This window comes from Mixophyes fleayi, chromosome 3 (assembly GCF_038048845.1).
Source record: "Mixophyes fleayi isolate aMixFle1 chromosome 3, aMixFle1.hap1, whole genome shotgun sequence".
Taxonomy (NCBI): Eukaryota; Metazoa; Chordata; class Amphibia; order Anura; family Limnodynastidae; genus Mixophyes; species Mixophyes fleayi.
In genome coordinates, this window is record NC_134404.1 from 340259735 (window position 1) to 340285817 (window position 26083).

At 43.0% G+C, this 26083-nt stretch overlaps 1 protein-coding gene across 1 annotated transcript in view; it reads left to right on the forward strand.

Moving 5' to 3' along the window:
* LOC142144994 (uncharacterized) overlaps positions 1 to 12097 on the forward strand; it is an 85872-nt gene extending 73775 nt beyond the window's left edge. Inside the window, exon 5 of the mRNA XM_075204407.1 lies at positions 8360 to 12097. Within this exon, the coding sequence (XP_075060508.1) occupies positions 8360 to 8488 (129 nt within the window). The 3' untranslated portion in view covers positions 8489 to 12097. The remainder of the gene's footprint in view (positions 1 to 8359) is intronic.
* The last annotated feature ends 13986 nt before the right edge of the window (positions 12098 to 26083 follow it).

Here is a 26083-nt window from a genome sequence, read left to right on the forward strand (position 1 = left end):
CTACAGGCTGCGAGATGTCACTGACCCCAGCGGGTGCAGAGCTCGGAGTCACCTCTAGATGCTGATTATAACATATATGGTGGAGAAATGTTATGTCTGTAAGAAAGCTGGTTGTATGTGTCATCATATAATATCATTTTTATTGTTGTCACAATTGGGCAGCCTTTGAACTTCAGTAATGGGGGTTACGATAATAGGAACTGTTACCCATCTGTGTCATGAAAACACCAGTGACCCGACCTAAGTGATCCTGTTTGACATCATGTCAATGACATGCGTGACGAGACCTCTCACCTATGGTCTGGATGGGGGGTCCGGTCAGTAGAGGACTCTTTGTTGACTCCTTTGTGGTCACTTATAGTGAGTGGGAGTAAATGCAGCATGTAGAGTCCATCACTGTATCCGGATTCATGTCCCAAGTACCCCACTAGTCCCAGCTTTCTCCGGGATGTCCTGATATTATTGTGTCTGACTGTTTCACTTCAGCCTTTGCATTTAACCTCCCTTTTTATTAGTAATGCTTGTCTTTGGTGCAAGGTACAATTGGCCAGGAGCGCCAGGGAGGGACCAGTTATTAGATTACAGAACACTCAGTAACTGCGGGTCACCATGGACGTGTCTAGCGCTTCAGAAGTGATTGGAAGGATCCATGTTGAGCGGTAACTTCCTGGCAGTCAGGACCGCTGTCCCCTCACACTGGGATAGTTGGGAGGTATGTACATCACATGAGTGGACCGATCTCACCCCCCACAGGGTCAGCACTGCCCCTGTCACATACAGCCCTCTCCTCACTAACACATCACTCATCTTCTGATATACTCTGTGCTGCTGGGGGACCCTGCTCCTTCCACTATATAACTCTCAGTCTGTGGCTTCCTGCTGCCTCCATTCACCTCCTCACATCATGTCACTGCCCCTGTCACATACAGCCCTCTCCTCACTAACACATCACTCATCTCCTGATATACTCTGTGCTGCTGGGGGACCCTGCTCCTTCCACTTTATAACTCTCAGTCTGTGGCTTTCTGCTGCCTCCATTCACCTCCTCACATCATGTCACTGCCACTGTCACATACAGCCCTCTCCTCACTAACACATCACTCATCTCCTGATATACTCTGTGCTGCTGGGGACCCTGCTCCTTCCACTATACAACTCTCAGTCTGTGGCTTCCTGCTGCCTCCATTCCCCTTCTCACATCATGTCACTGCCCCTTTCACATGCAGCCCTGTCCTCACTAACACATCACTCATCTCCTGATATACTCTCTGCTGCTGGGGACCCTGCCCCCTATAATTTTATCATTCATTTTAGGGTATGAATTTGGGGGATGTTTAAGGTTTATATGGATCCAGAGGGAAGAATGTTGACCGATATCTATTTTATTGCAAAGCAAAGTTTTATAAGTGCAATTAAAACCACGATAAAGAGTGTAGCCTTCTGCACGGTTTGAGGCCATTACCCAGAGCGCCTTTCAGCCTTAAATTACAGGTTTGTCCTTTCACTTCAAACACAAACGTTCTGGCGCCCAGAATCTCCTACAGAATGGAGGATCTATTGTTGCTCTGCCAAGTACATCCATGAAAGGGACTTCAAAAACAACACAGGGATAAATTGTAGTCGGTTTGTTAAGAGAAAGTCTCTTCTTGCAGCCTGGTTACATCTGGGGCCCGCGAATGACACATTGAAGAGCAGATCAATGGCTTGGACGACACACAGACGCAGGGAAAGGTCTATGACATGTACTTCTGCCTCCTGCTCTCTCCGGGCTTTGAAGATTTAAATTAAAGAGATAATTCAGAGTAAGCAGGAGCCTCGTGGACCATTTAACTGATCTTGTTGTGTACCTAATGTATGACAACAGCAAACGTGTGGCTTGTGCTTAAAATACAGGGTTCTATTTATTGTAGGGCAGAAAGGCCAACATTGGTGCCCCCTATTCATCAAGCGATAGTAGCGCTATCGTCGCAGTAATATTTGCTGGGTCTCGCTGGTGACACGGGCGAAGCAAGTACCACTGTTACCCTTCTTCTGTTATAGCAGGGGAAAATCATTGAAACAAAGCTTTCAAAGCATTCTTTCAATTGTGAATTATTTTAAAATATTCGTACATTTTTTTTCTTTCATGATATTTTTATTTATTTATTTTTTAGAATTAGTTAGAGCAATTGAAAGCTAAAGTTTGGGTTCTCAGTACCATTACGCATGCGTGAAGCGGCTAGCTGGGTCACACTAAGCGCAATTCCATTCCTTCATTTACCTTTTCTATCGGCTTCTTTCTTCTCTTTTCTTCTCTTCTTGTCTTCTGTCTTGCCGACTCCACTCTGCGCCGCTCCTCACTGAACGTCATGCGTGATGATGTCATGCCCAACATTCAGTGCGAATGGGGCAGAGAGGATCACGTGAGTATTTTTTTTAATTTTATTTCTTATTTTTAAAGTACCCACTCCCCCCATCAACGAAGAGGGGAGCCATCAGGGTCGGGGCCTACCGGGGGATACACCAGCTCCCCGGCGGGCAGTCCGACCCTGTTCCCCACCCTAAGTGTGTTCTTTAGTGTTTAATACACCTGATATACTTCAGGGGCCACATGGTGTGGTCCTCTAACCTGCAAAAGGACCGTACATTACCCTTAATCCCAGTAATAAGATAAAACAATATATATAATCACAGAAAGAGGCACCTAGCTGTTATAACACATCAGCAGCATTATACACAAGTGTTACAGGGTATAACAAACACATCTGACAATAAAGCAGGAAGGAGCTGGGGGCCCCAGGGGAAGGCTTGGAGGGCCGCATGGGGCCCTAGGGCCCCCTGTTCACAGTCTTTGTTCTATTACATGGAAAGGGAGTGTTGTAGCGCCATTGGACTGTTGACATGTGGATCAGCTGGCGTTGTCACCCTGTGGGCTATGTGCATACTGCCCACATTCCCGGATTGTTCGTGAGACTCCCGAATTCTGGGTAGGTCTCCCAGACTCCCAGGAGAGCAGGCCATTCTCCTGCATCCTGCCCACTTCCATGACGCGTTTCACGGTGAATCGTGACATTTTGACCCCACCCCCCGCTGCTAAATGACGCTTTTTGCATAATTGCAAGATGGGAGCAAGGCCAAAATGAAGTGATTCCCCGCCCCCTTCCATCATCACACTTCACCCCACGGAGGTGTAAACAGTTGGACAGTATGGCTATATGTCATGGTGGGTGTTGGGGCTGTGTAATGGGGAGGTAATTGAGGCTGCTTAGTTATGACTTAGAGATTGGCAATGATAAGATTTTCGGGCAGCACTGCTTGTCCTTTATGGTAACTTTACTATCGGCCGCATTATTTTATAAACTGTTCTTGAAAACTTTTAAAAACTTCTAATGCACCCTAAGTTCTGTGCCCACATAAGTTACATTAATGCCTCCACTCACCCAGTGGTGCAGCAACATCTCCAGGTGCCTGTACAGCTTCCTCGCTTGGGAAGAGACCATTTCATTACTATGTTTTATCTCTAGAATGATTCATAAAGATGTATAGACCAACATGCAACAGGTGTTTTAATGTATTTCTAATGTTAAAGACATATTATTTTCTTAACGTTTACTAATTAATACTTTGTTTCTTAAGGACAATCTGTAATTAATTACTCCCTGAGGTTGCATCTAAATAACCATTCCCATCATCTTCTAATGTACTTTGCCATAAGCGGTTATTACTGCCATTATGTTTGCGTTAACTGCAGTTATCATTTCTTATACACAGTAAATGCAGGTAATGTACACAAAAGGAATGTATAGTTTAACGCAGAATATTTTAGAGCGGACGGATGTAGGACTTCTCTTTGTAGTTTGGAGAGGGAGGAAAGCTGTGTAATACCACTTGAGCCGAACCCGGACCTTAGGCCAAAGGTGGTCGACCACTAGCTGTTGTAGAACTATAAATTCCAGCATGCCCTAGCAGCCTGTGCATTAGAGAACTACAAGTCATCCACGTTCCACAACAGATGGAGATCTACAGGTCACCATCACAATAACTCCCAACATTGTACCGGAGGAAGAAATTGGGACAACTGGAGCGATGGCACACACAAGTGGGCATAGTCATTCCATTGGTCATGTTACTCCAACACTCCTCCCATCCCTAAAAGCTTTGAATTGTTGCACACACCAGGGGCAGGTCACCAGCTCACAGTGTGACATCTCTCTGCACCAAGGTGAGTGTGGACGTATGTCCCAAATTCCTGGTAGTAAGAACAAAGTTGGCAAAGGTGGACTGATAGGGTCATGGCCAGTGCTACAGACAATGAACATAAACGCACAGGAAATACAATGTTGGAAGCACAGAATTAGTAGAATCCTGAGTCCTTGTAGTGTCTTGGCTGTGTGTGAGGTGTAATTAACAATCTCTTTACCCTCTCTTTAGAAAAGCGGAGAGGCGTATTTTCCTGAAAATAACTTTTATAGAAGAGTCTTCAGCCGATACAAATGTGTTTATCTCTTGCTACAGAGCAGGGCTGTAACTTTTTATGGCCTTGGTGACTAGGTGCCAGGCATTGTAGTGTGACATTCTCCAGTGTAAACACAGGCTGGCACCGCGACAACGCATGAGGTTCTCATACACCGACCATGTTTCAGTTCTGCAAAAGTTTTATTGTATTATTTTATACAGTAATTTGTAACACTGGATATATTACCAATGTACCCACTTATTAAGTGCTGCATGTATAGAGTTGTAAGAGTCTGCTCTGTTATCCTATGTCACATTGTGTTTCTACTTTCAGTATATATATATATATATATATATATATATATATATATATATTCTTTTATAACAAATTAAAGAAATTTACATCTGGTGTAACTACTGCCTAGTGAAGTGATTGGATGCATTGTTAGGATGGCATCAGATGGTGATTTGAAAACTAACGCATTTTGCATGCAGCGCCTTCAGAGCTTTAAAATTACGGTGTGACTGATGAGGAGCATTTCCCCGTTCACTTGAATGTTTCAGCGCGAGAGCAATCGAGCGCTATGAACGTTGATGCTGATCTTGCTAACAAAAAGCGCTCAGCTGACTCTAACTTTAGGAATATTGGTCCAGGCCAAAAATTATTGCCCTCGTCGAGTGTAGATGATTGAACACGTTTAGGAGAAGTACTCATGGTCAATAAGACAAATGATTATTTTTCAAGGCAATGTGTAAGAATCTCTATGTTCAGCTTTCCTGTGAATTGGCGGTATTTGGGCAATTACAAAATGATGTACTCAAAGGTGCAAGTTGTTGTGTTTTTATATATATATATATATATATATATATATATATATATATATATATAATGATTTATGTACCTGTACCATCCACAACATCACACGGAGAGTTTTCTGGTTATGGTACTAACCTTTCCCGTCATCTCAGATCATTGCTCTGTCACTATAGCTCCTTTGCAGATCCACATTTCTTAATTTATTGATTTTTAAGGTCACATAGAGCGTGCAAGGGTTGTACTATTTTGTAAACGTTGCATTCACCTCAATACTAGCTATTGTCCTTCAATTTAGGCTCCAGATGACTCCCTGGGGTATAATACAAAGGACTTACTTCTAGGACATTTAATATGAATGTAGAAATTCCTCCCCAAAGCCATATCTCTATAATTTTTACATCAGTCACTCATTGCAACTTTGTCGTATTTATTCATTCAAATTAGGATTTCTGGTGCTGGTTTCTCCTCTAGGGAGTGGCCCCCATTCTCAACTCCCCCTGCTTTAGAGGAAACCAGCCCAGGTCTAAGGATTATAAAGGTAAGCACATCCCTTGAACCTTTTAAATTATTTAATAACATTTATAGCAATTCCATCCAAGCGGCTTAAGCCGCGGAAGAATTCTCCATGCCAAGCCGCTGTGGTAAGGGTCTCTGGAAGAGTCAGGCCAAGCCGCTATGGTAAGGGTCTCTGGAAGAGTCAGGCCAAGCCGCTGTGGGAAGGGTCCCTGGAAGAGTCAGGCCAAGCCGCTGTGGGAAGGGTCCCTGGAAGACTCAGGCCAAGCCGCTGTGGTAAGAGTTCCTGGAAGACTCAGGCCAAGCCGCTGTGGTAAGATTCCCTGGAAGAGTCAGGCCAAGCCGCTATGGTAAGGGTCTCTGGAAGAGTCAGGCCAAGTCGCTGTGGTAAGAGTCTCTGGAAGAGTCAGGCCAAGCCGCTGTGGGAAGGGTCCCTGGAAGACTCAGGCCAAGCCGCTGTGGTAAGAGTCCCTGGAAGACTCAGGCCAAGCCGCTGTGGTAAGATTCCCTGGAAGAGTCAGGCCAAGCCCCTGGAAGGGTCCCTGGAAGAGTCAGGCCAAGCCGCTGTGGTAAGATTCCCTGGAAGAGTCAGGCCAAGCCCCTGGAAGGGTCTCTGGAAGAGTCAGGCCAAGCCGCTGTGGTAAGAGTCCCTGGGAGAGTCAGGCCAAGCCCCTGGAAGGGTCTCTGGAAGAGTCAGGCCAAGCCGCTGCTACGTGATTGTTTTGGCACTTTATTACTTTATTGTTTTGGAACTAGAAGTCCCATTATATTGAGATTTGTAGTTCCAGAATAACTAGAGAGCCACTGGCCTACCTTTAGGACCTTAAGTGTAGGGGAGCGTAATGGTGCGATGACCACCCCCAGCTGCACAGTGACATGATCCGCGGGCATGGTCATGATGATGGTTAACCTGTGGCCGTGCTCTCTCTGAATGTCCGTGGCTGCGAATTTCCTTCAGTACTCCCCAAAGAGTAGAACACCCTCTCTTTCTTGCTAAGTGGGGGGAGGCCCTTGGGGATAAGATCCAAGTCTCCCGACATTCGGAGAGAGTATGGGCACTGTTTGTCCATACAACACACACAACCTCTGGCTCTCCAGCTGTTGGACAAACCTCTTTGTAAACCTTCCGCACAGCGCATACTTCAATGAATAATTAAGTGATGTCACACAGCGGTTGATTTTGACACATTCTATAGACAGATTGCTTAATCAATAATAGTCTGAGCAATCTCATCTATCAGAAACCACCTCTATCCAATGTTGATAAACCACATCCGACTTTGGATGTGAATGTAGAACACGGATCTTAATACACTGCTGTGTTCTGTACTTTCTATTTCTTCTTCATATGGGCAGCACATTGGTTAGTATTGCTACCGTTCAGACCTGGGGTCATGTATTCAGTTCCTGCGTGGAGTTTGTATGTTCCCTTCGTGCCTGCATGGGTTCTTCCAGGTGCTCAGGTTTCCTCCCACAGACCAAATGCATACTGGTAGTTTAATTGGCTTCTATTAAAATGGACATTAGTATGTGTGTCTGAGTTTAAATTAGATTGTAAGCTCCAATGAGGCAGGGATTGATGTGAATGATAAATATTCTCTGTACAGAGTGCTGCATAATATGATTATTATTGCGATATAATTGGTGACTAATAATACATTTCATTGGATGGACACATCTTGCAATTTCTATTCCGAGTTTCAGATTTGCGGTTTTTAATGAGTGAATGATCTCAATAAATTACCCAACATTGAAACTGCTCTGAGAACCCCAAAAAGGGTTGTGACTTTGCAAAATAGGACTTTAGTACAACACATCTTTAGACTTTTATATCATATGAATATAGCTGATGCCTGAAACTAACCCAATTATCAGATAGATTTGAACAGAGTTTCATAATTCACGACATTCAGCCTGGCATTCAGGCTACGATGGCTGTTGTCCTGCTCACTGGATTTCATTCGTATTGTCTGGATTCATTTAGATCAGGTCAGAGTACCTTGAGCCCGGAATCTAGAAACTTTGAGACGTTTTTGTCTCTTTTTATCTGTCTATAACTGAAAAATTAAAACAAAACAGCTGGACACCTCGGTTCCAAAAAATATTTTCCTTATTTGATAGTAAATCAGATCTTCCTTTTGCAAAAGGACACAAACGTGTAAATTTCCAAATCTGCTTCTCTGTTATTTCCAATTCTCAGAACAGATTGAAAAATATTTAATAGTGAAAGGTTGAACCACTTGGCTAACATTGGATGAGTTTTTCAAAATGTAAGTCACATGTTTCTCACTAAGTAGGTGAATGTTTAATTTATTTTTCTTGAAAGGTTCATTGAACTATAATGGATTAGGTTATACGTTTACTTCTCTGTATATTTGCATTTATTAAATAAAGTAAGATCAGCCGTAATGGTTAGTCCATTGAGGTATTCTAAAAGTACCGATACCGAGAGTTCAGTGCCCCTTGTGGCCAAAATATCATGGACAATGCTTGGCAAGAAAACTGTGTGTGTCTGTGTTGCTCTCGGTTGTGTCTAAATAAATACAGTTTCAGAACACTCTCCCATTAAACCACTTTTTTTATTCTTTTTCCTAGGCTATCAATGGTGTGCGTCAGCCTCCACATTACGTCTACGACCCAGGAATGTTTGCCTTTCGTTCCCTTAGCACTGTCAAGCCTATCAGCCCAATAGTTCCTGTTGAAGAACCGTCACGTGCCTACTAAAGTATAAAGAACACTCTCTGGAAATAATCTCAGGACCCTGACCGATAGACCAGCCTTCAGCAACACAACTGTCATTAAAAGCAATAACGCTTATTTTCAAAAGATCCTTTTCTATGCTATGAATCTGACACCAGCGCGGATATTGGGTCAAGTGGGATGTAATGCAGTCAGGTGACTCTGAGGACGAGGACACAGAACACGGCGAATTTGTAAAGCAATCGGTGGCATTTGGTAGAATTTCGGCAGAAGCTTTATACCTTGAGTAGAGTAGATCAAGGACTCGTGTTAGACCTAGTTGTTGATAGTTTGGGATTTTGAAGTTTGGGCAAAAAAAAAAGAAACTGGAACAGGAAGATGTCCGTGTCTGTCTTCTCCGTTATCTAGATAGAACAGAAGGAAATCATGAATATTGTGCAGTAGGAACTTGAATCAGGACCATGAAGTGATGGAAAGCGAGGTTCCCGTCCATCGTCTCAGCAATATCGATGCCTATATTTGTATTAGCCCAGAATTGTCTAGCTTTAATTTTTTTAAAAAAAGATATCTTTTGTTCCAAAGGACGGCTTTATGAATGTGCTATGTGACAGGACTCACATTGTAGCCAAAAAGGATTATACTTTGTTGTAATGAACACAGTGCGAATGATGTTGGTACAATAGGGAGTACAGGGCCTGGAGGTGAGGAGGGGGGGGGGGGGCTCTGCAATGCTCTCACCTCCAAGACCCCTGCTCCCCCTCTCTCCCGGAGGCCTCCGCTCAGCGTGGAGACCTCTTTTCAGCAGTTGAAGTGGCGGACCATGCATGCTGAGAAGAGGCCCCTCGTTCTGCTCAGGTGGGAAGAATGACATTGATGGATCCCTACCCAAATTTTGCTGGACACCCAGCGATGCCCCATTCCTCCACTTGGTTGCTTGAGATACGAAGTGTCTTCTCTGTCATGTGTGATAATGCAGATGTTCGGCTTACCCAGAGCAACCGTGTCTTGCGCCACTGTCCACAGGAAGACTATAAAGTGCAATTTTGGCAACACAATGTTGCTTTGTGTGGCGGGGGTAAATTTAATATGTGCAGACAAATTTAGTGTTGAGCGCTCTAGCTCAACGCTAAATCACAGTGTAAAAATAAAGCTGTCCGGTATTTGTGTGCTACATGCCAAGGCAGCCAGTATTTCAATGTAATGCAAACTAAAATTTGCAATTGCATCTCTTGCATCGCAATATGGGTTGTCAAAATTGCCCCCTTTAGCTGGATTTTAACTGTAAATCTGGCCCTATATTGTCCGCATGTTCCGGTATATGTCAGACTGTGTTCATGGGTTATTCCTGCTTATTCAGCAATTTTAGATATATTTCATGTATGTCCAGGTCACCTTTGTGTATCATTTCAGTTCATAAGAAAGATGTCACCTCTGACAGCTCCTAATTTTTGTCAAGAACAGGTTTCCAATAGCTTTAATTTAAAAAAACAAACCCTGTTTCCAGTAGAGAAGCTCACTGATTCTGGCTATTAGCATACTAACCGGGCTTTTTAGCATTGTAATCAACCCGGCTAGCATGCTAAACAGCCTGACCAGTATGTTAATCGTGGATACTTCTCTTCCATGTCACCTATATACACAAGTGATTAGTGCTGGTGTGAAGCAGTTAGTTAGCAGAGGAGGGCATACTGTGGAGAGGAAAGGAGATCAAAAGCTTTAAACCCTCTATAAAACTTTGTTATACTATTATTAACAAAAACAATAAGCTAAGATTGGGTGTTTGTTGACAACTGGTTGTCAATGGTTTGATGGAAGATAAGAAGCTTTCAGGATAGATGATTGTATGACGCAGCAGAATCTTCTATACGTAGGGGTTTTCTAATGACATTACAGTGGAAAATGTCTGGGGTGGAGAAAGTTTAGGCAACTAGGTATTTGCAGAACTTAGTCCTGATGTAATTCAGGACATCTGTTTGGTGCTGCTCCCACTGGGCAAACGAGGACCGTCTGGTGTGAAAATAAGTGCCGGTCGCAGTTTATTCCAGAACGTATCCTCTAGTTTGCCACGGCATCTGAGAATATAGCAGGTTTTTTTACAGCAAATAAAACATTTCATTTATTCTAATACTTTATCCACATTGAAAACGTCTCCAACATGACCAAGATGATTGGACATTTAAAACCTCAATATTAACGTGTTAGTGTATTAAAAGTATCATATTTGCACTTCAGTGCACATTTAAATCATTTTGCCCAGTTTCCAAGTCAGATTAATTGTTGCTGCTCCCAAGAAGATATTTCTGTTGCATTATACTGCATAGCTCATAATTGTCCTAATAATGTCGGAACACAAAAAGGGGCGGAGTCTGAGCAAAAGGGGGTGGATTTTGGATACAGAGTTTTGGGATAGATTGTAAGCTTACGAGCAGGGCCCTCTTACCTCTCTGTCTGTATGTATTACCCAGTATTGTCTTATAAATGTTTGTTCCCAATTGTAAAGCGCTACGGAATTTGCTGGCGCTATATAAATAAATGTTGATGATAATGTTGATGATTTGGGCAAGGGAAGGACTGATCGGGACTGTGGCTTATTTTGCCCTGAATTTGCATGTCTGAATGTTGGGAGATATGTCATGTATAACAGTTGGTTCCTAGGGAATGGATAGGCTGCATTCTTCTAAATATTGCTTCATTCCACAAAATGTCTGCCCCCGTTGTGTGTAAACGAAGGGTACACTTTAGAGGATGTCCGTCTTCTCAGTAGATATATCTAGTAAGTAGTGTCGTGTTAGGATTTGCTGAATGAGCAGTTATAAGCCAGTCTTGGAATCGGGAAATTTGCACATCTTTCTAAGGCTAAACCATTATCTACAAGTAAATTGGAACAATCGCGTGAAAATAATTCTTTGCATTGGTGGAACGTTTTTGAGTAAGAGATGGATGATTTGTGGCACACACTTCAGTCGCTGCAAAAACTATTTTTGTACGCATATTTTTGTAATGTAGGTGTGTTTGATGTTTTTACTTCTAAGAGCTTTTCTAGTCTAACAGCTACAAAAATGTAGGTAACCACTTCTTCTGTCTGAAAAGCTTCAATAAAACGCAACAACCTTTTTGGAGGTCTGCTGATGCATCACTTACCTTACCGCCTCTAAGAACGTTTTTTGTTTTTTTTTTGTTAAAAAACCTAAAAGTGCCACTTACTGTGCCCACCCTGATGAAAAGTGGTCATATAGCACTATAAAATACGCCTGTGTGTGTGGAGACACGAGTGAGGATATTAAACCGCCACCCGGAGTAGAGAGCGCCTTTCTAGTGGTGGGAAACCATGATGACGTAGGTGTGAGAGAAAGTAGGCTGGTAGGAGGCTTGCGCTGTGTTTTGGATCGAGCGAACGTGTGGCGAAATTTCATTGGACGGGATGAAAATGTATGTGGATTCACGCCTCCGGCGAGTGTGAGCCTTGTTGGCAGGTATTATGGTTAGAAAGAGAGCCAAATGACCGCCCCAGGCTGGATGAGTGGCCCGGCTACATTAATTACCAAGAACGTGTCTGTCAGTGTAGCCAGGTGAGCTACACAGCCTTGCTGTAAGAATGTCTATAAGAACAGAGCAATAAAGCTTGTGTCTGTACCTTGTGGCTCCTGGTTTTTTTTCTGTTCCTAAGTGAATCGCTATCAGAAAGTGGTTCACTCGCTAGGTGAGAACACATAGCGGGGATCCTGGGTGTCGGGCTGCATTAAATATTCAATACACCCTTTAAGCAGCAAATTGTGAAGCGACTGAGTCCTGGCTGTGTCTCATTTACAATACAAATTGACCTATTCAATTCTCAGAATTCTGCAGTTCACCGTCTGTTCCAACCTCTCCGGATACTCAGTTGTAAGCAGTAAGGCGGCAACACCGCAGGGCGGCCGACTGACAGATGTGTCCTACAATGTAAAGAGAGATTTCGCCTCTGGCCCTGGGTATGGGAGCTCAGGTGTTCCACGCTCCAGGTGTTGGGGGACTACAAGTCACAGCATGGCATGACCAATAGATAGACTAGGGCTACAAACCAGCTTCATGAGAAGTGCAAGAGAAGCGAGTGATCTGTAATTTTAGAGGTTTAAATTGGATCTGGCACCTTAAAGACAGTGCTCTAACTTCTCATTTTCCCTTTGTATATAAATAGTAAGAAATGACTGTATATAAATTAAAGTGAGTTCTTCTTTATAGCATTTTAAAGCAAAAGCTACAACTGGTGATTTAGTAAGGATGGGATTATAAACAAGCTAAAATATAATCAATACTCCTAAATGGATTATAAGGTCACACTTTTACCAGATGATCTTTTAGAGCTCTATATTCATTTTATAGAACATTATCAATCTTCTATGGAGAAAGCCATCCTGTCAATCTTATTCATGTGTGATACCTCTCTTGTGGTAGTTGTAGGTTTGCCTTCAGGAAATGATATCATTGGGGGCATGGTCCAATTTCATTAGGGGGGCAAGGTCAGTGAAAAACAATTTGAACAGGCAATGAAGAGACAGTTCTTAATCCCTGGAATCGGCCATAGACTACACAAAGATTATGGGCTTGATTCATTAAGGATCTTAACTTGAGAAACTTCTTATTTCAGTCTCCTGGACAAAGCCATGGTACAATGCAAGGGGTGCAAATTAGTATTCTGTTTTGCACATAAGTTAAATACTGACTGTTTTTTCATGTAGCACACAAATATCAACTTTACATTTCAGTGTACAAATAAGCTATCAAGTATTTGTGTGCTACATGAAAAAACAGTCAGTATTTAACTTATGTGCCAAACAGAATACTAATTTGCACCCCTTGCATTGTAACATGGTTTTGTCCAGGAGACTGAAATAAGAAGTTTCTTAAGTTAAGATCCTTAATGAATCAGGCCCTACATCTTTATAAATAAGCTCTTTTACAATGATTCTACAACATAAATCTGAAAGTTTATTCATGATATATAAAAAGAGGCAGCTTCACAAAGAAGTTTATGTCCATATAGTTATTTCACTGCAATGACATCATTTTAAGACTTTATTTGGCATGTTTTCGTGTCAAATTGCAGGGTGCACTTTAAAATCATATTTAAATGATGATAAATGTATTTGTTAATTGTTCCCCAACAAAATAGCGGTTATATAAAAAAGAGTCCGATTCGTCACTAGTGAGATGAAATGGGCGATAGTCAGTCCGCCGTTTTCTACGCCCCTCCCAGAGCTCAGCTCAATATGACCAGAAGTCATTATTTAAAAATCTAATCCCTTTAAACCTGTTCCAGCGATGGCCCCTTCTAAACAGGCTTTGCCTGATTTCGCTTTTTACAGTAACACTTCTCCAGAGCCAGCTGGATCTAAAACGCTGACAAATTTATTGCATGTTACATAATCTGCATTAGTGGTTCAGAACAAGCCCTTTTCCAGCAGTCTGTGTACATCACGGTAACTTACAGGCTTGCCATAGAAAGCCAGGCAATCTACAGCTACTGCCAGGAACGAGAGACTTCAGGCAGCCTCGGGAGAACACGAAGCAGACAGGAATCCAGTTACAGGGTTACTGCTGTGTGTTTTACATTAACAATGCTATAAGCTGCCCATGTGTAAAGATGTATAGAATATCCCACATCGCCCTGATCCCTAAAGCAGGAGCAAAGCAGATTCCTCAGCTGATTACAGCAAAAGAACAGTCCACAGACCCCTATTTATCTTCATATACTTTATATTAAACATTAATATACCTGGAAATGTCTGTACTAAACCACTTTAACATTGGTGAGCTCTGATAAGAAGGGGTTATACATCAGATTCCCTTGTTTCTCTTCTACTGCACTTTGTTCTCAAAGGGATTTCCACCTACTGATGATTTTAATTTACCCACCTGTAGGAGGGATTGTATTATTTTGAAGGTGCCAAGACTCTATACTTTATAATAATAAAATATCGCTCGAAATGGCCTCATGCAACTCTTACTAATTATATTTTTGTCATGGTTGTCATTAAGGCATCTATATATTTTGTTGTCAGGCACATCTATTAACCAGTAAACAAAGCTCTGATTATACCTATTACAGTAGGAAAGTCTGATATTGTCCAATTTGGCCACTGATTCTGTTGTCCATGTGTCACCATTTTAAAGCGTAATCCCATGAAAACTGAGGTGTGGGGGGGAGGGGGGGTTTAAACATAAATTACAGTGCAAGCTATAAGAAGAAGCTTGGTATTTACCATTTTTCCTTGGTTTGTTTCTTCAGGCTGTTATTAATGATCTAGAATTCTACACAGTTTCCACGTTGTCATGTGACTACCTTGGCGATCACAGTCGCACCGCAGAGGATGTAGTGTGCAGAGAGGCTTTGGAACGCCCCTCTGAGGTCTGTCTGTACTGTAAAATCATCCCCACTTCTTCTGCCCCCCTATTACATCACATAACATGCTGAGAGTCTGTGTGTGTGTGTGTGAGTGACTGGCAACCATACTTGGCTGCCTGCCAGAGAGATTTTGAAAAGAAGTTTATGATTTATAGAAGAACAGCTAAGAAAAATCAGATGCTTGGTTAAAAGGCACTAAAATTGCTACTAAGAAAATGAAACCCTTCTCTGTTGCTTCCTGATTTACGTGTCCCTATTGGGTAAGGTTATCAGATCACCAACATCGTAGAAATCAACTAATGCAGCAAGTGTAAGGATTCCAGAAATTTAAAGTGAAAAAACGTAGACAGACCGGGCTGTGCTGTGGATAATAGTTAGGAAAAAACCTTATTCTCCTGCCCAATGCTCCAGGCCCTAAACCTTCAACACGAACTCTTCCCCGGTACAAAATACTCAACTCCCATACTTCTCAACTATCTTTCTAATGAGTTAAATAATGTTAATGTTTAAAACACTCTAAATTAATGAATTCAGCCCAGGTGATTATTGACATTACAACCTGTTGACAGTCACAATGTCAACATTTTAACTGTGGCGATCTAATGAACATGTCAACATTCTGATTGTCAACCTTTTAACTGTGTCGACATCCTGATTGTCAACATTTTTATTGTCGCCATTTCGACTACACCACATAAATGTTACTGCTGGCAACAGACCACTTAGCATTTGCCTGGAAGGAGGTGAATAATGTATATAACACTGGCACCACCACCGGCATTTGAGCAGAAGACGGCGCAGCGCTGGCGCAGACATAACTATGTATAGAATTTCCTAAATGACACTTTTGAGTTTCATTAGAACACGCAACAAGACTTCCACACCAAGGGGCTTATGTATCGTTGCAATACTAGTGTGCCGGTTTTTGTCTGGAGCAAGAAGTGTAGCGTAGAGATAGCGTTGATTTGCGGTTTGACAGTGTCAAATGCGCAAGTCACATAACTCTGTTTGTACACAATATAATAATGTAATTAAGTGTCATATACACAACAGAGAAAATGTTATTAATAAATGCGAAAGTCGCAAGCTACCATGTAAAATAGATAAAATGCAAACAAAAATACAAAATAAAAATCCAAATTAAATTCAATAAACTTAAGCGAAATTAAATTAAACATAGACATCTGCCATGTTCCCCTTTCAAACTCCCCTCCTGCTGCACCCCAAACGAAAATATTATGTGATGGCTGCAATTTAATATAATATAGCAGCCATTCTAATGAATTAAGTACTATCAGCTGGAGGGGTGAAACATCCAATCAGAAGCGATAGTTAGTGCGGATATCATCATCAACATTTATTTATATAGCTCTTTATAATTGGTAAAATTGGTAACAAACACAGTAATAAAACAATACTGGGTAATACAGACAGAGAGGTAATTATTACAATCTGCAGCCTTGGTTCATTCTGTCCATTTTGTGTTATCTTTTCTGCAGACGTTAGTCCTCAGTAGTCAAACCCTAGCTGATGTACCCAGACCGCAGGCAGCTAGGTAGTGATGCACAGGGGAGAAAGAGATCATGTTTAGTGTTGCTATAGGATACATGTTTGCAATTAATTATGTGTGTTGTAGTTTACTGCCATAAATATTGCATACAGAGCTGTAATGTCTCTGCAGCCTGTCCTCCCCCCACTATACAAAGCTAGAAAACTTCTACTCGGACTTACAGAAGTTTCTACAATACAGATCACAAAAATTGCCCATGATATTATTATCTTTACTACACATATTATTTCAATATGGAATTATCCTTGAAATGGGAAATGTTTCAATGGCTCTAATATAATCTGCCGCTGAGCACTCAAGCAGGTAGACTAAACAATGATTTATTAACGATCGGCGACGTCACTGTTTCTCTATTGGCTGTTAGCAGTTGTCTGACCAATATTGCTCCGCAAAACAGTTGCACATAAAATTCAAGAATCCTATTGTGGCAAATTCCAAACGTAACCAAATCTTTGAGCTATTCCAATGTCTATGTTGTTCCTGTGATTTGTGAACTGTTCAGGACATCGCCAGTATTAAGACACGCAAGGGCAAAAAGTATTTATTTATAGATATTTATATATATTTATCAGAATTGCATGCAGCGCCATTAATGTGGATTTTATGGACAGAGAAGAAATGAACAGCAGTCAGATCGTTCTTCCCCTGTGCGGAGAATATATACTATATACGTCCCACTCATTGCTCAGCAGTGCCACCTGCCTCTCTGCCAGGAGATGAAAAGATCATTTATGGTTCTGTTGAAGAACCATTTGTTTGAGAACAATAAAACTCTACAGGAACAGGGAGGTTCGTTCCACACACCCTAATTCATTAAATGTATGGAAAGTTTCCACATGGCTGTGGCTGGCTATGTAATATAAAAACCAGAGTGCAGGAGCACAATGTAAGCACTAAGAAGATACTATGGGGCACATTTATCAATATTCACATAAAGTGAAAAGTAGTTTTCAATCCTTATCGCAATGATAAGGATTGAACTATTTCTCACATTTATGTACAGCCCTGCACAGAAACAGCATTTCCGAAAAACTGCTGTTTCTGCGATGTAAAAAATCATACTTACCCCCCTCTTCGGAAGCGCTGCCTCCAGGTCTTCTCCTCGTTCTTTTCATTCTTCAATTGCGCATGTCCAGTTCCAAGAACTGGACATGCGCACACAGATCCCCTCTCTGTCTCTGCAACGATATTTGCAGAGAGAGCGCGCTGAGTGACAGGGAGGGATCATGTGATCCCTCCACACATGCGCTGTCCAGCTCTGCTCTCCGGAGCAGAGCTGACAGCATTAGATTTCTTCCATTCCGATGATGTACGCCAGCTCCAGCTGGTACATTAACATGACAAGTTCCCGAAAAAAATGTTTTTTCGGGACTTGTTAGATTGCGGCCAGGAGCAGTCACCATTCTGTTGAATGGTGACTGCTCCCAAAAACGAAGAGGAGTGCAAAGCAGCAGATATCCATGATATCTGCTGCGATGCCCCCTTAATAAATTTGCGGAGGACAGGAGGCACCTTAATGACCCGTTAAAAGCACTATCGTGCTTTCTTAAATATGCCCCTAAGCACTTTAGGAAACAGGAATAGTCTGCAATTTTGCTATGTAATATAATTTAGGGAATATGAGATTGTTAGTGCACAATTTGAACAAAGTGTGGATGCCCATCTATCATTACATGGTGACCTCATTCAGATGGGACCTACTAGCAATAATACTGCTAGAAACCCGACTATATGCCACTGGTCATTAAAACTACAAACTATATGTAACTATAAAATAAACCTATGATAAACCCAGGGGTGGGCTGGGGCAGGGGGGCATCGCGGCCGCATTGCGTGTCATGAGATGCGGACGCCTGTGCGCCACCCGGGCTGAAATTTTCAAGCCCGCTCCTGGATAAACCTACGTCTCTGTATTTTCTGTAGCACAGTCTTAGGTAAGTTCTAATTAATATTGAAGCATAATCCTGGAACGTTGCTTCTCACACGCTGCGCTTAGTTCTGTGGACTAGAGGAGAAACAGGTTTCACTTTGCGGAGTGAGACTATTATAACGAGACTAATGGGTGGTGAGGACGTAATGTTATGCACATTCCTTGCTGTATGGAGAGGCGCAAAAGTTCCAGCACCTTAAATAGGGCTCTCACGTGGTTTCCCCGCGAATATTGTGTGCAGCCATTTTCAAGCCGGGAACTAGTAAGATAGGAGGATGGTCCCAAGTCTGAGGCGAGGGGGAGAGGGGTGGGGGTTGTGCAGTCAATGCCAAAAGGCCATAGATTAGAACACATGGCCACAAATGTTTTACTCCACTAGGTAGTCTAGACCCCCCAATGGGACAGGACACCATTAGAGAAAGTGGGGGTGTTCGGCATAAGGGGAATGGTAAGGACCCCAAAAGGGGGTACCCAGGGCCAAGTTGTCAGTAGGCACTAGAGGGGTGTTACACCATATTTTAGGGGTGGCCTAACATGTAGCTGTAATGAGAGCCAGTGTAAAGAGACACAACAAGAGAGAACTAGCAGGGGGTCCCCACCTTCAGTGGTACCCCCAGAAGCAACAACCCCACACCCCCGCTGGCACCACTGGGAAGTATATGAGAAAAGTCTGGAGAGCTTGTTTCTACAGGTATTCCCATGGAGTAGCCCCCTTGGAAAGTGCTCCCATATTGTGAGGAGGGGTCGCAGGGTGTAGCGTGGTTTTGGGAGGGCTGCTCTTACGGAGGAGGAGACTGTATAACAGACGAGTCCCTGGATGACGGAATGTTTGCGCCTCACAAAAGGAGAGAGTCCCTGGAGAGTGGGATGAAGGTCCTGTGGATCTGTGAGGTGGCCGTCTGCATGTCTGTGATCGGGTGAGCTGAATGAAGTCCGGAAGCCTGTTTAATGTGACCTGTGAAAAGTCTGTGGAACTACTACTCCCAGCAGCAACAGCTGGTATGTAACGTGATGTGAATGTATAAATACTGTGCAGGCGTGCGATGAGAGGAGATGGCAATAACATCTACAGAAGAAAATTGGTGTTTATAATATAACCATTATGCTGTTCAGTGCTGGCAGAAGAGGAGTTAAGAAAGTTTATCTTTCTTGTTTGGAACAGAGATCATCATCATCAGCAGCTATTTATATAGCGCCACTAATTCCGCAGCGCTGTACAGAGAACTCACTCACATCAGTCGCTGCCCCATTGGAGCTTACAGTCTAAATTCCCTGACACCTCCCTGAGTGTGGGAGGAAACCGGAGCACCCGGAGGAAACCCACGCAAACAAGGGGAGAACATACAAACTCCGCACAGATAAGGCCATGGTCGGGAATCGAACTCATGACCCCAGTGCTGTGAGGCAGATGTGCTAACCACTAAGCCACCGTGCTGCCCATGGTCCCCAATTTATTTTGCACTGCACCGCACTACCACACTAGTCTCTGCCCACATGTAAGATTGTGTTTTCAGGGGTTTTTGGTATTGTTTGTGCCCACCAGCTAGCTGGAGCATCAAGGACTGCATGCAATTGCAGCTTAGGCCACCAGGGGCACCCTTCTCATTTACACAAGTTAAAAGTTTATTTTGGTGTGTTTTTGAGCACATTAGGAAATACCCTGTAGACCATAACTCCCAACATTTGAACAGGCAGCAACGAAACGGGGGGCATCACAGTCATGATGGGGATGTGACTACACCAGGTACAGGGGACGTGCCTAGCACTTTGAAGAAGTTTTCCCCTCCAAACCCCTTCACTGCTGGGTATGGCACCAGTTCACCACCCAACCTTCCCAAGGATCGGGATAAAGCTGTCCTGATCGGGATGGCGGGGGCAGAACTCTTAGGTTGGGACTCTCCTGACTAAATCGGGATGGTTGGGAGGTATGATTTAGAGTCCCAGCTACAGGAAGACTGTTTCACCGTTTTGGGGCTTACCAGTGTAGAAGTCTTCTGCTCAGCACATTAAAAGGCAATATTACTAAGAAGGCTGCAAGTGAAGTAAAAGGAGGGATTGTCCCTCCAAAAGGAGGGATAATATGGAGTGAAACAAGGAATAGGGGTCCTGCATTTAGGCGCAAAAGTTAGACAATACCTTATAAAGATGTGAATAATGATTTCTAAAATTATAAACTTACAGTGAAAGTGATTGATGTGCAAACTGATTTATAATATGACTTCCAGCCAACCATGCGCTGATTGTCCTGTCCTCACTGGCTGATATATTCCATAATCAGAATTACAATGGAGCAGTAATTGCAGCCGTGTGTTCCTGAGCCCGAGTACAAGACGTGGTGACAATAACTAACACATGCTCGTTAACTACCCCCCTCGTCTGCCCTGTTACTGTACAGGGTTACATTGCTGAACACGGGGCTCATGCATCAGACGATAAAATCAATGTATTTATGAGCTTGTCCGCAGCTGCGAGAGACTTTGTTTTATTAAACTCCTGATGCTCCAGTGGGCCCAGAAACCCAGCCTGTGGGAAGTGTGACATCTGGATACACTACAGCGTTTCCTGGAGGTCACTGAGAGCCAGACTGTGGAAGTGTAATCAGATAAGAAGACCCTGTTTTAATATAGATCCGCTCTGTGTAGGACTCACTGCCACAACACAGCATTCCTCTTCTGTTCATCAGTAGGGCGGCCATTGATTAAGTTCAAGAATGCAGCGTGTCCTTATAACGACTCTCACACGTGCTATGCGAATCCAAAATCTCAAATTATGGCTATAAATAGACGCAGAAAACTAGTGTTCATTTATGTTGAGTAATGTAATCCGCATTCCTATAACTAATTTCCCGCTGAATCTTTTTCCTCTGCAAGCACTGTATGTAATTACATTAATTGGGAAAGCAGTATTTATGGATTCAACATAGGATAGAGATACTGAGAACATGACCACCCTCTATGATTATAGTGACCTTATTCTGGGCAGTTAGAGTATGTCAACCATAATTTAAGTATAAGTATACCCAAACAAAAATGATAGTTTTGGGTGGAATTATCTGAGCGTCCGATATGGGGGAAGAGGGAAGTCCGAGAAGATAAGATATTATTCTTTTCATTTAGCTCACATAGTTCCTTCCAAACCATACTTGCTTATTCTCCAGGACTGTCCAGGAGACCCACGAGTTTTGGAGAGTCCCCCGGCACTCCCGGCAGAATAGGCCACCCTCCCAAATCTAGACGGGACCCTGAATGACGCAACTCAAATTGCATTGTTGCCCAACGGGAGGCCCTGATGACACAAATTGCGCTGTTATCCCACAATTGTATCTTGGACCTTCCCTCTAGAATCTCTCGGACAGGAGCTTCAAACAGTAGGCAAGTTCTTTACATGTCACACATGAATTATAAAGTTTCATGACGCTTTTCCAGGATCTAAATAATCTCAATGGGCCTGATTCATGCTCAGGCGCGTGACCAGAAATGGACCTTAGGCAGCTGCATGCGGTTCATGTCTGAATGCAAATGACACTTACGACTGCCTGTGACTTGAGGATGAATGGGAGATGGAAGGGTCGGATGAGGTAGGTCAAGTACAGTAGAGGCCAATGCCGATGCGGCTGACTCTAGTCCTTGGTGTCTCATCAGATCGCTTGTTTCAGCACGAGCTACACAGCAGGTGTTAGTGCCGACTCATGGTGATGACTGTCATGGAATAGTCTTTCATTTTAAAAACTATACGTATGTCACTAGATAGAACATGTATATGCAAGTACGAAAAACAATAAAAATGCATTGCATGAACAGTACACATTAAAAGCATCTTTATTTATGTATTTAATGTTAAAAATAGACATATATTTGTTTTGATAATGAAAATACTGTTAAGAGTTGTTCGTTTATTTTATAATATATTTTTTTATGCGTTTAGATGCTAGTGTGTATCCTCCACTCTGTTCTGTCTGTTAACATACAGCAAGTAGCGTTTAGGCAAAGCGTATTTCCACTGAGATGCAACAGAGGGTGAGGTATACTACATGGTGCAATGGTTAAGTGGAGGGCTGGTAGGCTTTTCTAATGAGGTGGGTTTTTAATGACTGTTGAAGCTGTACAGGCTAGGGGACAGTCTGATAGAACGAGGGAGATCGTTCCAGTGGTGGGGGGCAGCATGAACGAAATCTTGGATAATTGAATGAGATGTGGTTACCAGAGGGGAGGAAAGGCGACGGTCATTGGTCAACTGGAGAGGGCAGGAGGGAGTATGTATGGAGATGAGGTTGGAGATGTAGGTAGCTGTGGAGTTGGAGAGGGCCTTGTACAGGAGGGTGAGGAGTTTGAAGAGGATTCTGTAGGGAAAGGGGAGCCAGTGTAAGGTTTAGCAGAGAGGGGAGGCAGATGTGGAGCGTCAAGAGAGGAAGAAAAGCATTAAGTATAGATCAAAGAGGAGCCAGATGGGAGCGGGGGAGACCAGTAAGTAGAAGGTTGCCGTAGTCGAGATGAGAAATGATCAGTGAGTGGATAAGAGTTTTGGTGGCATCCTGGGAGAGGAAAGGTCTGATACCGGCAATGTTTAAGAGAGCTAGAAGCGACAGGATTGGGCAAGATGTTGAATGAGAGGGGCAAAGAAGAGGCAGGAGTCGAGAATGACACCCAGACAGAGGAGTTGGTGAACAGAGGAGATAGTGGTGTTGTCAACAGTAAAAGAGAGGTCAGGATAGGAGGAGACTCTTGATGGAGGGAAGACAATGAGTTCAGTTTTGGCCATGTTAAGTTTAAGAAAGCGTAAGAACATCCAGGAGGAGATGGCAGAGAGGAAACTGGACACCCAAGAGAGGAGGGAAGGGGGGAGATCATGAGATGAGAGGTAGTGTTGAGTGTCATCTGTATAGAGGTGGTACTGGAGGCCAAGGGAAATGATGAGTTCACCCAGTGAGGAGGTGTACAGAGAAAAAAGCAGAGGACCAATGACAGAACTCTGTGGGACTCCTACGCGAAGGATGGATGAGGGGAGAAGGAATTATAGATAGAAAGAGAAGAAGCAGTTGGGGAGGTATGAGGTGAACCACAAAAGGACGGTGTCAGAAATGCCAATGGTGTAAAGCATTACAGAATTTGCTAGCACTATATAAATAAATGATGATGATGATGATGTGAGGGGTGTGGAGTAGGAACGGGTGATCCATTGTTTCAAAGACCACAGAGAGGTCCAGGAAGATAAATGGGGAGAAATGGCCCCTGAATTTGGCTGAGAGAAGACCATTGAGGACTGTGGAGTGGAGGGGACGGAAGCCAGATTGGAGAGGATCAAAGATGGCGCTGTCAGAGAGGTAGCTGCTAAACAGTTGTAGACAAGCTGCTCAAGTATTTTGGAGACAAAAGGGAGAAGAAAAATGGGGCGGTAGTTAGAGAGTAAGGTGGGGTTAAAATTGGGCTTTTAAGAATGGGTGAAACAAGAGCATGATTAAAGGATGAGGGGAAGATTCTAGTGAAGAGGGAAAGATTGAAGAGGTGAGCAAGGCGGATAGTGGAGGACAGGGCGCGAAAGGGATGAGAGGGGATGGGTTCCAGGGTGCAGATTGAGGGTGGAAAGGATAATATAAGAGAATGAATTTCATCACCAGTAGTGGGGTGGAAGGAACAGAAGATGTGGTGGCTGGAGGGAGAGGAGGGTGGAGTGATAGGGGGAGGAGATTTTGTGTCTGATAGCCTCAATTTTGGAAATGAAAAAAGTCAGTTGCAGAAATGGAGGAGGAAGTTTTTTATTGAAATAAAAGGCCTACTCTTTGTTTATCCTTGGTGGTTGACTCAATGATTGGACTACAACTATGCCTTCAATCTTCTTATTTTGTTCTTGGTCTTGACACAAACCTACAAACTAAAATCCACTGATAAATGTAAAAATCAACCTCATACTCACTAAGGACACTCAGTGCTAAATACTTAAAATTGGCAACTGGAGACTCTCCTCTGGACTATATATTTAGGAAATATTTTGCATTGTTCCCACCATTTGCCACGTATCTGATTGGTGGGAACCGCCACCTAATCTTGCATCAATGATGCAACTGTTTCCTAGTGAATGTACGAGCAGCAATCTCATGAATGAAGACTCAGTCTAGAAAATTTCTGCCGTAACTGTATGCAATGATGATGACACCAAAACAGCCAGTTTGACCAATGGGTCTCGCTAAATTCTCCACCTGGTCTGGGAAACACTTCAAAGCAACAAACATTCTAATATACTAATGGAGACATTAACTCTTTATTGACACAGTACTCTGGGCTCTACCTATTAGGTCATAACAAAGTTGACACTACACCTCGCCGGTAATAAATCTGTACACAGAGTAACCGTTTCACCATCTTGACGCTTTGTGAAGGGAGAGGAATGTATAAAACATTCAGTAATATCCTCTATAAAATCCTACTCTTTGTGGAATGTTTGGCTCATACTTGGAACCGGATGCCGTCCTCACAGTTTCCACGGCCCGTTCACACATTCTCTGTCTGAATATAAAATGAAGCTGATTTGTTTTACCAGTCACCGCTCTTCAAAATATAAAACATTCTGAATTTGATTTTGACACTAATAATTTAAGCTCTATATGTAACTGTAAGCTGCAGCAAAAACTACGGAAAGAGGGTTGCAAACAGTTACTCTAAGTATATAGTGCTATATACTATATACAAAGATTCCAGTTTGTCTATATTGAGGTTACAATTTGGTTAAGTTAGACGTCTGAACTTCAAGTTTGGACAACATATTGATTTCTGAGCTTGTAGTGTGGATGACGTATCGATATCTAAGCTTGCACATTGGACATATCAAGGTTGTATACTGGTATATATATGAAATTTGACTGTATGGAAGTTTAAGCTTGTAGTTTACCTCATTAGAAGTCTAATCTTGATGTTTTGTTGCATAGAAGTGTAGAGCTTGCATTTTGGTTGCAGAGGTGACTGACCTTACAATTTGTTGTCAGAGAAGTTTGAACTTGCAGTTGACTGCAGAGAAGCCTGAGTTTGCAATTTGGCTGCAGAGAATCCTGAGCTCCCAGTTTGGCTGCAGAGAATCCTAAGCTTGCAGCTTGGCTGCAGTGAAGTGTGAGCTCGCAGTTTGGCTACAGATAAGTGTGAGCTTGCAGTTTGGCTGCAGAAAGTGTGAGCTCACAGTTTGGCTGCAGAGAAGTGTGAGCTCACAATTTAGCTGTAGAGAAGTGTGAGCTCGCAGTTTGGCTGTAGAGAAGTGTGAGCTCACAGTTTGGCTGTAGAGAAGTGTGAGCTCGCAGTTTGGCTGCAGAGAATCCTAAGCTCCCAGTTTGGCTGCAGAGAATCCTAAGCTTGCAGTTTGGCTGCAGTGAAGTGTGAGCTCGCAGTTTGGCTACAGATAAGTGTGAGCTCACAGTTTGGCTGCAGAGAAGTGTGAGCTCACAGTTTGGCTGCCGAGTAGTGTGAACTCACAGTTTGACTGCAGTGAAGTGTGAGCTCGCAGTTTGGCTGCAGAGAATCCTAAGCTTGCAGTTTGGCTGCAGAGAAGTGTGAGCTCGCAGTTTGGCTACAGATAAGTGTGAGCTTGCATTTTGGCTGCAGAAAATGTGAGCTCACAGATTGGCTGCAGAGACGTGTGAGCTCGCAGTTCTTCTGCAAAGAAACCTTAGCTTGCAGTTTGGCTGCAGAGATGCCCGAGCTCATAGTTTGGCTTTCATTAGGTTTTACAGAAGTCTAGGCTTGCTAAAAGGGTATT